The 15032-nt window shown below is 37.0% G+C and overlaps 3 protein-coding genes and 1 pseudogene across 3 annotated transcripts; 1 reads left to right on the top strand and 3 right to left on the bottom strand.

The window, feature by feature from the left end:
• Window positions 1–4687: 4687 nt before the first annotated feature.
• Window positions 4688–6873, top strand: LOC110229116 (annotated as a pseudogene).
• Window positions 6874–7132: 259 nt separating this feature from the next.
• On the bottom strand, window positions 7133–8458 carry LOC110229114 (aspartic proteinase CDR1-like). Its single transcript, XM_021028147.1, has one exon. It carries the CDS (start codon window positions 8414–8416, stop codon window positions 7220–7222), a length of 1197 nt encoding a protein of 398 aa, XP_020883806.1. The 5' UTR covers window positions 8417–8458; the 3' UTR covers window positions 7133–7219.
• A 904-nt stretch (window positions 8459–9362) lies between these two features.
• On the bottom strand, window positions 9363–10851 carry LOC9315188 (aspartic proteinase CDR1). Its single transcript, XM_021028146.1, has one exon. It carries the CDS (start codon window positions 10727–10729, stop codon window positions 9527–9529), a length of 1203 nt encoding a protein of 400 aa, XP_020883805.1. The 5' UTR covers window positions 10730–10851; the 3' UTR covers window positions 9363–9526.
• LOC9315187 (pentatricopeptide repeat-containing protein At2g28050) lies at window positions 10575–13958 on the bottom strand. The gene is given in 3 exon segments (XM_002879074.2): window positions 10575–10659; window positions 12063–12442; window positions 12445–13958. Coding segments are annotated over 2 exon segments (1386 nt in total). The 5' UTR covers window positions 13775–13958; the 3' UTR covers window positions 10575–10659; window positions 12063–12386.
• Window positions 13959–15032: the final 1074 nt, after the last annotated feature.

The raw sequence follows: 15032 nt of genomic DNA, 5'->3' as shown, positions 1-15032 counted from the left end.
TTATACTCCCTCCATTTTGTTTTAGTTGTCGTTTTAGGACTTAAATTTTGTTTCGTAATAGTTGTCGTTTTAGGTTTTCAATGCAAATGTTTGGTAAAAATTCTAGTATTATCCCTATTGTTTTAATGTTTTGGCCAATGAAAAATTTTATAAGATATATTAATAAAGGGTAAAACAGAAAATTTAATGCTTTTCTTAATTTGTGTGAAAAAACTTTAAACAACAACTAAAACAAAACGGAGAGAGTAATAGATTTCTTTCTCTTCTTCCAAGGTTAATTAAAGGCTACTAACAGAATTTTGTCATTTGGAAGGTGCTAATATTTTGTAAATACAACATTAGAATCTTTAAATATATCCCGTTTCCATCCTGTCTCGTTCCCGTCTCAAAGATTAAATGGGACATGTTTTCCTATTCGGCTATTCCCGTAAAATTGCGTCCCGAATTCCCGTTTGTCCAACCTCTGTAAATTCCAACCGAAACCTATTAAATGGGTTTTCAGTTGCTCTTAGCCGAAGCTGTTGGGCTGTGATAAAGCCCCTAAGCCCATATAACTCAAATATGATCGATTAGGTTAACTATGTATGTGTATATAAGGCATTGCCTCCATCTACGTGAATAATAAGAAATCTATTCTACAACTTCATCTTCTTATTTTGACATGGTATCAGAGCACAAAACCTAACTTCTAAAGGGTTTTGTAATCGATTCTGTGATCTCTCCTTCCGCTACAAGAGATCGTTTCTTATTCTTTCTCTAAACACTTATATCAAATCTTCTGTTCGTCATGAGTACGGAATTAGCTCTTGCTAGCACCACTTCACAAGCTAGGGCTGAAACCAGACGTACAATCTCACCTTATGATCTGACATCCAACGACAATCCAGGCACTTTGATCTCCAAACCATTGCTACGAGGTCCCAACTACGACGAATGGGCTACTAACTTCCGGTTAGCATTGAAAGCTAGAAAGAAATTTGGGTTTGCCGATGGATCCATACCACAACCAGAAGCAACGAACCCGGATTTTGAAGATTGGACTGCAAATAACGCCTTGGTAGTCTCGTGGATGAAACTCACACTTGATGAGAGCATCTCAACTTTGATGTCTCATCTTGATGATTCTTACGAACTTTGGACTCATATTCAAAAACGTTTTGGTGTTAAAAACGGGCAGCGTGTTCAACGCCTTAAAACAGAGCTAGCAACTTGTCGTCAAAAAGGTTTGCTTATTGAAACTTACTACGGCAAGCTCTCTCAATTATGGAGAAGTTTGGCAGATTATCAACAAGCTAAAACCATGGAGGAAGTGCGCAAAGAGCGTGAAGAAGACAAATTGCATCAGTTTCTCATGGGGCTTGATGATTATGTTTATGGAGCAATTAAGTCAGCTCTTCTTTCTCGAGTGCCACTTCCTTCTCTCGAGGAAGCTTACAATGTCTTGACTCAAGACGAAGAATCAAAGGCATTGAGTCGTTTGAATGAAGAAAGGAATGATGGTGTAAGCTTCGTTGTTCAAACCACATCACGGACCAGAAGCTTCAATGAAAACAGAGACACTTCCGATAACAGAGTGTGCTCTAATTGCGGTCGTTTAGGTCACCTTGCTGAAAATTGTTTCAAACTAACCGGCTACCCTCCATGGCTTGAAGAGAAGCTGCGCAACAGCCCAACAGTTTGTGATTCAAAGACATGCGAAATATGTATTCGTGCTAAACATACAAGGGATCCCTTTCCTTTGAGCAGTAATAAGACAAGTTTTGCTTTTGAAATGGTACACTGTGACCTTTGGGGCCCTTATCGGACTCCTTCTATCTGCGGCTCTAGCTATTTTCTTACACTTGTCGACGATTACTCACGGGCTGTATGGGTGTATCTCTTACCCTCCAAACAAGCAGCTCCTACGCACTTTAAGAACTTCGTCTCACTTGTAGAAAGGCAATTCTCTACCAAAATCAAAACGATTCGAAGTGATAACGGTTCGGAGTTTATTTGCTTGTCTTCCTTCTTTGCTCAACACGGGATTATACATGAAACATCCTGCGTTGGTATTCCTCAACAAAACGGTCGTGTTGGACGCAAGCATAGACACATTCTTAACGTCGCCCGTGCGCTTCTCTTCCAAGCAAGACTTCCTGTTGAGTTTTGGAGTTACTGCGCTCTCACTGCAGCATACCTCATCAATCGCACGCCTACACAACTTCTTCTAGGCAAGACACCGTTTGAGCTAATCTATAACCGTCCTCCTCCCATGAATCATATCCGAGTATTTGGTTGCATTTGTTATGCACATAACCAAAAACATGGTGGAGACAAATTTGAAAGCCGCAGTAACAAATCTATTTTTCTTGGGTATCCTTTTGCAAAGAAAGGATGGAGAGTTTACAACATCGAAACCGGCGTTGTCTCTATTTCGCGTGACGTCGTTTTCACAGAAACTGAATTTCATTTTCCTATCACTGCAAATGACATTCCGACTCTGCCTTCCTCTGTTTCGTCGCCATCCGTTGATTTTGATGATTTGCAGCCCGCTGCATCTACTCCGGCTCCTCTCCCTACAGAATCACCGTCGCTCCCGTTAGCTATTGTTCCGGTCCCATCCTTGTCTTCTCCGGCTCCGTCGGTACTTATTGACAGTGTTGATGATGCCATTTCCGACAACGATTCTGATCATGATTTCAGTCAAGTTGAGAACACAACAGAAGTTAACAAGTCAAAATCCTCCAATGCTGCGGATTCTTCTTCTCCTTCGTCGACTCCGATTATTCCTACGGTTGAGCCTGAGCTTCTTGGCAAAGGGAAACGTCCAAAAAATCCTCCGGTTAAACTCGCTGATTATGTCACTACTCTTCTTCATGAGCCATACCCATCTGCTACTCCATATCCCTTGGATAACTATATCTCTAGTTCCCAATTCTCGGAAAACTATCAAGCTTATCTTCTCGCCATCACTTCTGGAAATGAGCCTCATAGTTATCAAGAAGCTGTTCTTGATGAGAATTGGAGATGTGCTGTTTCTGACGAAATTGTTTCTCTTGAAAATCTTGGCACTTGGACAGTAGAAGATTTACCTCCTGGAAAGAAAGCTCTAGGTTGTAAATGGGTATTTCGTCTCAAATGCAAATCTGATGGAACTCTTGAACGTCACAAAGCAAGACTAGTTGTTCTTGGTAACAATCAAACTGAAGGTATTGATTACTCGGAAACTTTCGCTCCTGTTGCAAAAATGGTTACTATCCGCGCCTTTCTTCAGCAAGTCACCTCACTTGATTGGGAAGTTCATCAAATGGACGTCCATAATGCGTTCTTACACGGCGATCTTGACGAAGAGGTCTATATGAAGTTTCCTCCGGGTTTTCGAACAAATGACAAAACAAAAGTTTGTCGCTTGAGGAAATCTTTGTACGGTTTAAAACAAGCTCCGCGTTGTTGGTTCGCTAAGCTTACTTCAGCTCTCAAAGACTATGGTTTTATCCAGGATATCTCTGATTACTCTTTATTTACTATGGAAAGACAAGGAATCAGACTTCATGTTCTTGTCTATGTAGACGATCTGATCATTACGGGTTCGTCGGTTGCTGTCATCAATGAGTTTAAAGAGTATTTGAGTTCCTGTTTCTATATGAAGGATCTTGGAGTTCTTCGTTACTTCTTGGGTATTGAGGTTGCTAGAAGTCTTGCGGGTATTTACTTGTGTCAACGCAAGTATACCATTGACATTATTACCGAATCTGGTTGGCTTGGCGTGAAACCCGTATCACATCCGCTAGAACAGAATCATAAACTGGCTTTAACTTCGGGTGATACTATTTCTGATCCATCTCGGTACCGCCGTCTTGTTGGTAGACTCATTTACCTTGGAACAACTAGACCTGAGCTCTCCTATTCCATTCACATTCTTTCCCAATTTATGAATGATCCCAAACCGGCCCATTTGGAAGCAGCTCTTCGCGTTGTTTGCTACCTTAAATCGAATCCAGGGCAAGGTATTCTACTCCGCTCAAATACGTCTTTGGTTCTTACGGGTTGGTGTGATTCTGACTTTAGCAAATGTTCTCTTACAAAACGTTCCTTAACCGGTTGGTTCATTCAATTGGGAGGCTCTCCTTTATCTTGGAAAACAAAGAAACATGATGTAGTCTCTCGCTCCTCCGCTGAAGCAGAATATCGTGCCATGGCTGACACGGTAAGTGAACTTCTATGGATCCGTGCTTTACTTCCTGCCCTTGGCATTCAAGTCAACGCTCCCATCATGTTGTATTCGGACAGTCTCTCTGCAATTAGTCTCGCTGCCAATCCCGTCTATCATGCTCGCACCAAACATGTGGGTCGTGATGTCCATTTTGTTCGTGACGAGATCATCAACGGCACCATAGCTACAAAGCATGTTTCCACATCGTCGTAGCTCGCGGATATCATGATCAAGGCTTTAGGACGACGAGAGTTTGAAGAATTTCTTGTCAAACTGGGTGTTTGTAATCTCCACACTCCAGTTTGCGGGAGGGTGTTGGGCTGTGATAAAGCCCCTAAGCCCATATAACTCAAATATGATCGATTAGGTTAACTATGTATGTGTATATAAGGCATTGCCTCCATCTACGTGAATAATAAGAAATCTATTCTACAACTTCATCTTCTTATTTTGACAGAAGCGTTCTTAATATTTTCCTTGTAGGCACAGCTGAAATATTTAGTGCTACTTTTACATGTAATAAAACCTAAAACAAATTGTTCCTTGTGTTTTACGGCGTGGAGATGGCTGACAAAATTGAAGAGACCGTTTATGAAGACATAATCAGTGTTTTTACCAGAAGAGTGGCTCGTAATGATATTGGATCTTATCCCGACGAAAGAGGCAGTAACGACCACCATGTTTCTGTCGAAACGATGGCTCAATATTTGGACGATGGTAACCAGCCCCGGCCCAACATATATTTGGATCCTTGGGCAAAAAATAAATTTTGGATTTTTTTACTTAATTTGTTTTGAAAGATTTTTTCAAATTTTTGGTTAAAATCGGGACTATTTTGTAAATAACTTTTGCTTTATTTTTAAAAAAAATTTAAAATATATAGGCCTTTATATGTAAAAGGAATATAATTTTGTAAATTTTGTGCCCATTTATTAGAAAGTTCATGCCAATTTATAATTTGTTATTTTTAGATATAAGCCTTTTTCATATTAAACTTTTACAAAAGTCTATTGTTCCATGGGCCACTGCCCCTCTGCATACCCCATTTGGGCCGGGCCTGTCGGTAACTAGTAACTACACTCTGAGTGTTTGGTTGTTTCTTAACAACTCATTGCATCTCCACAAGGCACTATAATAGATAGCTTGTACATGTATGGCACTTGGTCCAAAATGCCCTACTACTGATGATGTTGATATCGGAAAGTTTGTTGCAAAAGCTGTTGATTGTTTGGTGATTAACCTAAAAATCAAGCTCCTCTGGTCAAGCTGCCATGTTCACGAGATCTTGTTTGTGATACGGAAAGAAGATGACAAGAAGATGACAATGTGAAAAAGTTTACTATTAACGTGCCTTCTTTATGTGACTTGTGGTATATTAATTACTGGTCTAGTAGCGATGATGTAGTAGATCATACTCATAACTGTTTGGTTGTAGATGCTCCTGCAATGACCAACGGTTGAGGATATGCCCTGTATGGAGGATGCACATTTGATGTTGAGTATCCTGATGATAGCTTTCTAACTTCCTTTTATTTGGCCTTGTCTCTTCATATGTATTTGTCTGATGCAATGGTACGTACCTCTATAATTTATATCTCTTTCTTGTTCATTGTTGCATCTACCTACTTAAGTTGTGTTTGTTTCGTTCCAGGTTATGCGTTGGACCACCATAAACTTCTATCAACTTCTCTCGCCTTAAAAATTTAAGCATATGGCCATGTGGATCATACTGGTTGGAACCACTCCTACTTTTACTTGGAAATGCTCCAAAACTAAAATAATTTTTGGTAGGTGATTATGTACGTATCTTTCTCCTCTTCTTGTCCTAGCTTTGATGGACTAAAATACTAGTTAAAATTTTGCTCAATATATACCCATCATTGCTTCTCAGCAATATATCTATAAACCCGAAGATCTTCCATTTTCATGGAACCAACCGAGTCTTGTTCCCGGATGCTTGTCATTACAGCTAGAGATATTCGAGTGGAGAGGATATGGAGATAGAGTAGAAGAAGACATAGGATTTTTCCTACCAAAATTTTGGTAGAAGAAATTTCCTACCAAATTCTTACGAAATTGTTACTAGGAAATTCGAAGTAAATTTCCTACAAATACTCTTTGGTAAGAAATCGATGTTTTTAGCCGTAGGAAATCGATGTTTTTCTTGTAACGCTAAGAATTCTTGACATACATTTTAGCCAACTCTAAGCGTGTAAAGACCAGAACGATCTCTCCGCCGTTCGATCTTGAAGATCAAGAGGTGATCATCGAAGAGTTAAAAGATATTCCTAGGGTTTCGACAACATCTAACCTTTTGTTCAAATGAAAATTCTATGGAAGCTCAGTGAATGTGCAAGGCTGCAATTCTATTAGATATGTTTTAATCAAATTGCAAAGATTAGAAACATGAAAATAATGAAGATGGCTAAAACAAGGAATAAAAAGTTTGAATTCTGTGGCTCCTAGCTAGGGATCTAAAGAGGTTTGGATATGATATTTTACGTTTTATTCTGTTTTTCTACAAACTTAATTATCATTTGGAAGGTGGTAATATTTGCCAATACAACATTAGTTAGAATCTTTAAGCAACCCACCATGCCTAGAAATATAAATTTCAACAGAAGCGAGTAAGCAACTTTTGCATATTATTCATTAAAACATATCCATGAATGTTCAATGCTTTTATTGATAGGAAAAATATACTCCTTCCGTTTCATAAAGAGTGTCGTTTTAAGGTTTTATTTTTGTTTCACAAAGAGTGTCGTTTTAGGTTTTCAATGCAAAATTTAATGATTTTTTATGTTTTATGACTATTAGTATTCTGCATATTGTTTTACTATTTGGCAGATTATGTTTAGGTACATAGTTAATGATGTTTTTGTTTAGAAAAAAACAAAAAATTTAATGTTTTCTTAATCTGTGTGCAAAACTCTAAAATGACACTCTTTGGGAGTAATAACTAACAAACTGAAGTTGAAAAATAATAGAAAAGGTCGAAAAGAAAAGAGGCTCTCTTGGTTTGTTTCTTCAATTCCACAATGCAGAACAATTGGTGGGCTTGAAAGAAACCAGCAGTGAAGAAGAATCATAACCCACCAAGAAATTGTTCTGTGCTCTGTTCCCAAAGATAGCTTCTTGTGTTGGGTTATTACATATAATAGCCAGACAAAAAAGTCCTCCGCTATATGATTCCATAAACATATTGTACTTATCCAAGACAAGATCCGCACCGCCAGAAAAATGCATTGTGATCACCGGAAAGATCTCGGTGGTGTTTGAATAGTAGCAAAGCAGGTCATTGCCGGTCGGGTCTGCTGCTGGAACCGCTGGCACAACATGTTCCACTGCCTGTCTTACTAGATTGCAGTAGCTCTCAGGAAAGTACGTGAGAGTGGTTCCAGAGTCTATCACTATGTTCCCTTCTAAGGCATGAAACGGTGTCCCCAGTGTCTCAATGCGGGTGTCCCCAACGCTGACCGCGTCTAGGTTTAGGTAATAGAAACCTGGTCTCGCCGTCGTGACAAACATAGTGGTTGATACAACCCCACCTCCTCCGACAATAGCGTTTGTTCCAAAATTGATCTTACTAGTTCCGTTACCAGCAAAACAGTAAGACATCAAACCTGGGTACTCACCGCCCATCTGAGTGATGAGCGATAAAGGTCCCCAATTTAGACCAACAAAGCCCTCAAAACTAGGTCTAAACCATGAGTTGTTGCGGCCACAACCAATAATAGTTTCAGCCATCACAAAGGGTTCCCCTGAAGTGGAATGGATTGTGACTGTGTCGGTCGCTAAGGTTCCCTTGGTGTAGGTTTTGTCGAAGTAATCAACCTCGTAAGGACAAGAGTGGTCATGGCATCTTTTCTCCTTGAAGGTCGAGGATTTCGAAGGGTCGAATATGGGAGCGTTTTGTTTGTAGCAGTGAACACAAGGCAAACATTGTGTCCATGTGATCTCACTTCCGGTGTCTATGACAGCTTCGATCTCGAAAGGAGGAGTACCGACTTGTAGTTTCATTAGATACACGGAGTTATCAAAGACGGTATCCGCATAAGGTGATGATCCGAGTTGAGTATTAGAGAGTCGAGAAGAAGATGCATTGGAGCGACGGTGGATCAAGTCCATGGTGAAGCCGTGAGGTGGTGAGGCTGTGGTGGTAAAGAGAAAACATGTTATGATTTGAAGAAAGAGAACGATCATTGTGTTTGCAAGAGAAAACATGTTATGATATCGAATAATATTTTTGGTTTTTTAGGCACAATGAAATGTTCTTCATTCATGCACATATTTATACATGTTAGAGCTTTTGTGGTTATTGTTAATTTTCCAATTTTGTCAACTTCGTCCAATTTTGTTATTTCCATTACGTCTAACACTCTAACTTGTGGGAATTTTACATTTTGTTACAACTAAGTTTTACTTTTGTTTTCGGGTTTTACATTGTTCCTTTTATTTACTTTGTATTAACGGAAATTCGATGATCACCTACAAAAATGTAGAATATCTTGGAATTTTTAGTTTAAAGTTATTGTTAATGAACCCAAAATGCAAAATAAACTTTTTTAGATAGATATGGTTTTTGGATAACCTAATTTTCTTGCCATAAAATCATCTCCATTTATGAGATACCTGTGGCTATCTCACCAATATAATATATAATATTAATATATTTAATTTAATTTAAGTGAAGAATTTCACTACTTAATATATTCATTGGTAAGATACCCAAAGAGTATTTTCCATTCTCAAACAACAGTTTGATCTTTTTTTTCCCAAGAGTGATAGAGACAAAGTCAACCAAATAATCAAAGCTATACTAACTAAACATTTGGTCACGTTAACAATCAAAATTTTAATTATTCTATAATATGTAAAATTTATACATGAGACTTTTACCCGTTTCAGTTTTCACCAGTTCGGAGCCAAGAAATTATTTATGCTATTGACTCTAATGTATGCGACCAAACATTTTTTATCTGCTAATATATGTTTTAATCAACTTGCAAAGATTGGAAACATAAAAATAATTCTTAAGAAGGCTAGACAAGTTTGAATCTCTTGCACATTCAAACTTCACACTTCCTAGAAACATGTACTGGAAGGTGCTAATCTTTAAGCAAAACATCCAATCCATGCCTAGAAATATAAATTTAAACACAAGCGCCTATAAGTAACTTTGCATATTTTTCATTAAAACATATCCATGTTCTATGCTTTTATTGTTAGGAAAAATATAAATAACAAACTGAAGTTAACCGGAAAAAAAAACCAAACAAACTGAAGTTGAAAATAATAATAAAGATCGAAAAGAGACTCTCTTGGTTTGTTTCTTCAATTCCACAATGCAGAACAATCGGTGGGCTTGAAAGAAACCAGCAGTGAAGAAGAATCATAACCCACCAAGAAATTGTTCTGTGCTCTGTTCCCAAAGATAGCTACTTGTGTTGGATTATTACATATAATAGCCAGACAGAAAACTCCTCCTCTATTCAGTTCCATATACATATTGTACTTATCCAAGACAAGATCCGCACCGCCAGAAAAATGCACTGTGATCACCGGAAAGATCTCTATGGTGTTTGAATAGTAGCAAAGCATGTCATTGCGGCTCGGGTCAACTACTCGATCCGCTGTCACAACACGTTCCACTGCCTTTCTTACTAGGTTGCAGTAGCTCACAGGAAAGTATGTGAGAGGGGTTCCAGAGTCTATCACTATGTTCCCATTTAAGGCATGAAAGGGTGTTCCCACTGTCTCAATGCGGGTGTCCCCAACGCTGACCGCATCTAGGTTTAGGTAATATTGACCTCGTTTCGCGGTCTTGGCAAACATAGTAGTTGATACAACCCCATCTCCTGCCACAATAGCATTCGCTCCAAAATTGATCTTACTAGTTCCCTTACCAGCAAAACAGTAAGAGATAAAACCTGGGTATGCCCCGCCCATCTGACTGATGAGGGATAAAGAACCCCTGCTTAGACCAACAATGCCCGAAGAACTCGGTCTAAACCCTGACCCTGAGTTGTTGCGGCTACAACCAATAATTGTTTCAGGCATCACAAAGGGAACTCCTGAAGTGGAATGGATTGTGACTGTCTCGGTCGCTAAGGTTCCCTGGGTGTAGCTTTTGTCGTCGTAGACAAGCTTGTAAGGACAAGAGTGGTCAGGTGTGTTGCATCTTGTCTCTTTGAAGGTTGAGGATTTCGAAGGGTCGAATATGGGAGCCTTTTGGTCGTAGCAGTGAAGACAAGGCAAACATTGTGTCCATATGAGCTCGCTTCCTGTGTCTAAGACCGCTTCGACCTCGAAAGGAGGAGTACCGATTTGTAGTTTCATCAGGTACTCATACGTATCAAAGACTGTATCAGCATAAGGTGATCCGGCCTGAGTATTAGAGACTCGAGAAGAAGATGCATTAGAACGACGGTGGATCAAGTCAATAGTGAAGCCGTGAGGTGATGAGGCTGTGGTGGTAAAGAGAAAATATGTAATGATTTGAAGAAAGATAGCGATCATTGTGGTTGCAAGAGACATTGATATCAAATAATATTTTTGGTTTTTCAGACGCAATGCAATCTATAATGAATAATACAATCAAAGAGCTATGTTTTCTTAAATATCACAATTAAGATAATATAAGAAATGTTATTAAGGAAAATAATGAAGATATGAAATCTATATATAAGGGAAAATAATAATAACTATACAAGATTTTATCAAAATGTTGACTAAAAATATATCAAAACTATTATAATTTTATCAAAATGTTGACTAAAAATATAAAAATGGTCATAACATAATTTTGAATTTTTAAAATTTCATTTTAAACAAAAATATTATATTATTGTATTAACTAAAAAATATTAGTTTATTATTTTGTATCAATCCCAATGAATATCAATTAAAACTAATATTAATAAAAATAATTATATTATAATTTCTAAAAAATATAAAGAAATAGAAATAACAACATATAAACTATTTAATTGATATATAGATAGTTTTATGTTATGATTTATAAAAATTAAATGTGAACCACTAAAAAAAGATATGTGTGAATGTTTTAAGGAAATAGAGGGAAAAATGGGTAAAAAAAACCTCACTTTTTTTTATGAATTTTTAAACCCTGGCCTTTTAGTAAAAGGTAAAATAACACCTAATATCAATAAAATCAATTTAAAATCAAACAAACCATTATACTAAAATTTAAATAAATAAATAAAATTTGGTTTAACATTCTTATTTCCTAAACTCTATTTTATAATTTTTTTCCAAATTGAATTTTTTAGTTTCCTTGTAAAAAATTATATAAAATTGTTATTTTAAATCTAGTTGAGATATAATAAAACGGTTTCGTTACGATTATAGTTTTTTTATGTAAACAATTTCAATTTACAAGCTCGGACAATCGATTTTAATATTTATTATTATCCAAACTATATCCAAAATTTCTTTTGGGTCGAGTTTAATTTTGATACAATTTTGGATAAAAATGATTATTTTATGATAAATATGATATTTTTTTCTTAATTTTATATAATAATTGAAAATAACAATTAATCAAGATTAATTCGGTTGAGTTACAAAAATTCATCAACGTGAAACCAAACTAATTTTGTAATAGTAAGAGCGCTATAGAAAATTTTATACCGAGCCGAATATGAATTTAGGTTGATAAATTTTATTTGGTTCGGATCCCACAAGTTTAGAAAAAAATATGTTAATAATTTTGACCCATTTTAAATTCCAAACTTGAAAAGTTTGAACAAATTCGAACAAAAAGTAAATAGAATAGGCTAATATTGGGTTCTCTAGTTCTAGAATTAAAAAGGAAAAAAGGTTATGAGATTCAAAAATTTTGATTTACCTTCAATCTTCAAGAAATCTCGATCTTATTTCGGTTGTCATGGAAGATTCAGCAACATGGACCTAATCAAATTCATGTTCATTGTCCTCATCAATCCTTCTCCACCTTGTTTTTGATCATCACCATTCGCTTTCATCTTCATCTGGAACCACTAATCTTTCAAAGAATGTATATTACATATGCATCTTTTGGAGGTATAGAACCAACTTTGTGCACATCACTATACTTCATTTGCATATTTGAGTATTAGTTGAGCTAGATTACCATATCTTCGACACCAAGTTTTTGTAGTTGGAGACTTGGTAGGGCACATGTGTGTCATCTTCATTTCGGACCAAATTCAGAACAAGATTTTGGTTTGACGCCACTCTTAACCACAAAGTAACCATCATTTGTGCCTCTTTCCGGTTTACTTCAAACAATGCATCAGCTAATCTTTCACATATCGTAGCGTCGGGAATGAACCCTTCCCTAATCATCTCAGCCACCACTTCTAAAGATTTATCTATCATTCCTACTCTGTAACACCCTTCAGTCAATGCAATATACATTTCTTTATCAATCTCAAACTCATTTACTCGCAACTCGTTCAACAAACTAATCGCTTCACACACTTTCCCAGCTTTACAAAGTCCATTCATCAACACCCAATACGTATCCTTATTGGGAGTAACACCTCGAGAACTCATTTCGCTGTGTAGTTCAAACGCTTTCTCCACTAGTCCGAACCGACAATACCCATTCATGATCAAATTATACAGATAAGTCTCTACTCTCAGCTTCTTATCATGCATAGTCGAAACCAACCTCTCTGCTTCTTCAAGCTTACCATAACTAGTAAACCCATCAATCAAAACCTTGTAACTATCGAGATCAAGCGTCACACTTTCCTTCTCCATTAACTTTAAAATCAAATCCAACTCTTCAAAATCCCATCTTTTGACACAACAATCTATCATCGACTTAAACGTAACAATATTAGGCTTGATCCCTTTAACCAAAACCATCTCCTCCACCAATTCTCTTCCTCTCGTGATCTCTCCATTGCAACACAACGCGGTAACAACAACCGTCAAAGAGTACACAGATACAACATCTAGCCCTGACTCAACCATTAAACGAAAGAAATCTCTAGCTAATTCCATCTGATCACATTTCTTGAGATTCAACAGATGCAAAGTACATGCCTTTTCATCAATCTTAACCTCATTGTTCTTCATATACTCAAAAACCTCAACAACTTCATCAAACTTTCCATTGTCTGAATAAACCATAAGCATCGAATTAAAGAACCTAGCAACAACTCTCGTCTCACAACCACACTCATCAACAAAGCTAGAGACGATTACTTTAAAAGGGTACCTGAGAATGTCGTCAATAGCCACAAGTTTCAAGAGTTCTTTCGCATCTGAGAATCTCCTCTCCGACAAAACACGGGAAGTGAGAGACAAGTGAGTTCTGAGATCAGGTTGGAATGAGAAAAGAGATGGGTTTTCGAGGATGAAATTGAAGAGGGAGATGCATTTCCATGATTTGATATCTGGGTCGGATAAAATACGGCGAAAGGTGGAGAGATTGAGATCGGAGAGTGGGTTTTCCGATGAATCAAGAGTTTGGTTTATAGAGGAAGAATTAAGGAGGAGCTTGTAGATTGAGAATGGATAAGTCTGTTTAGCTGTCTTTAGGGTTTTTAAGAAGCTTTGCAGAGTCATCTAATCGTCTCGTCTCGTCGGCGGCTACGGCTCACTCACCACTCCGTCAGAACTGGAAATTTCAAATTTGGACCGGCCGGCAAAAAGTGGCTTGATGTTCGGTTTTCCAATATGAAAATGGCACGATTTCTTATCACCTTCGTGCCTCCAAACATTTATCTGAACTACTAGTGTTAAGTTCGTACGGGTCAAACAACGATAGCACAATAATGTTTTGAATAATTTTTCGAAAACAATCATAATCTTGATGCTCTTGTTTGTGAAGGTTGAAATCAAAGCCTTCATTAGTAAATATTAAAAACTTTTAATGTTAAATTTTGTAATCGTAAGGTAAACAATTTTACAATAAGAATTAGGTATGAAAGATGAATACATCCGAATAACATTCTTACTAAAGATCTAAGTCCATGGGAGAAATGGAATAAAAACTGTTAAGATTGATTCATAAAAACAAACTTTGGAGAATTAGGCATGCCTTTTAACTCTAGAATTTGCTACAATATGCAAAAATGATTTATTAATGAGAACCCTGCATTTTTTGTAGTATACACACATAAAACATTATTGGAAAACCTGGAAAGAAAAGAGTTCAAAGGAATCAAATTTTGGTGTTATAACAGAATATCGCCACAAACAATCTACTTTAAAGCTAAGACTTCCTCTTGTTTTATATTTGAATGCTGAGACTTTTTGTTGATTTCAATGTCACCCTCTAAATCCTCTCTGCAAAATTTTGGCCACAAAAAACAAAAAGCATCAGAAAAAATAAAAAAAGCTGGTTACAAAAACAAATAGATCTAATTTAGTTCGTCAACTAAGTGTTCTATATTAGAAACATAACAAATTAAAGTTTTCTGTCATGCATTTTGACAAACAGTTGATAGACAAAACTAACGCCCACTGTGGATGTCGGATTCACACACTCAAGTATTTTTGTTAGGTGGGAAAGTTTATTCTTGGGGGACAAAAATGAATATATGAAAACTTATAAATTGATACGAAAATTGCTATATTATTTTTCTCTCCAGAGGAAGATCCCCTTTACATGGCCATCGGCCTCTATATTTATACACCGATAAACGACATTAAAATGAGTAATTAAGCACAATTATTTCTTCTTAAATGTGTCCGTTTTGATTCTTCGGCTTTAATGCTCAACGTTTGAATTTGAGTTGACTCTGATCTTCATGGGCCTCGCCTCTTTCGGCCCAAGTGTTCGTGAACCGACTTACCCGTGTCTTCTACACCGAATTCGTGT

The sequence above is a fragment of the Arabidopsis lyrata genome, assembly GCF_000004255.2.
Source record: "Arabidopsis lyrata subsp. lyrata unplaced genomic scaffold ARALYscaffold_4, whole genome shotgun sequence".
NCBI classification, from domain to species: Eukaryota; Viridiplantae; Streptophyta; class Magnoliopsida; order Brassicales; family Brassicaceae; genus Arabidopsis; species Arabidopsis lyrata.
Note: the sequence above shows the minus strand (reverse complement) of the source record. Positions and strands in the feature narration are given on the sequence as shown.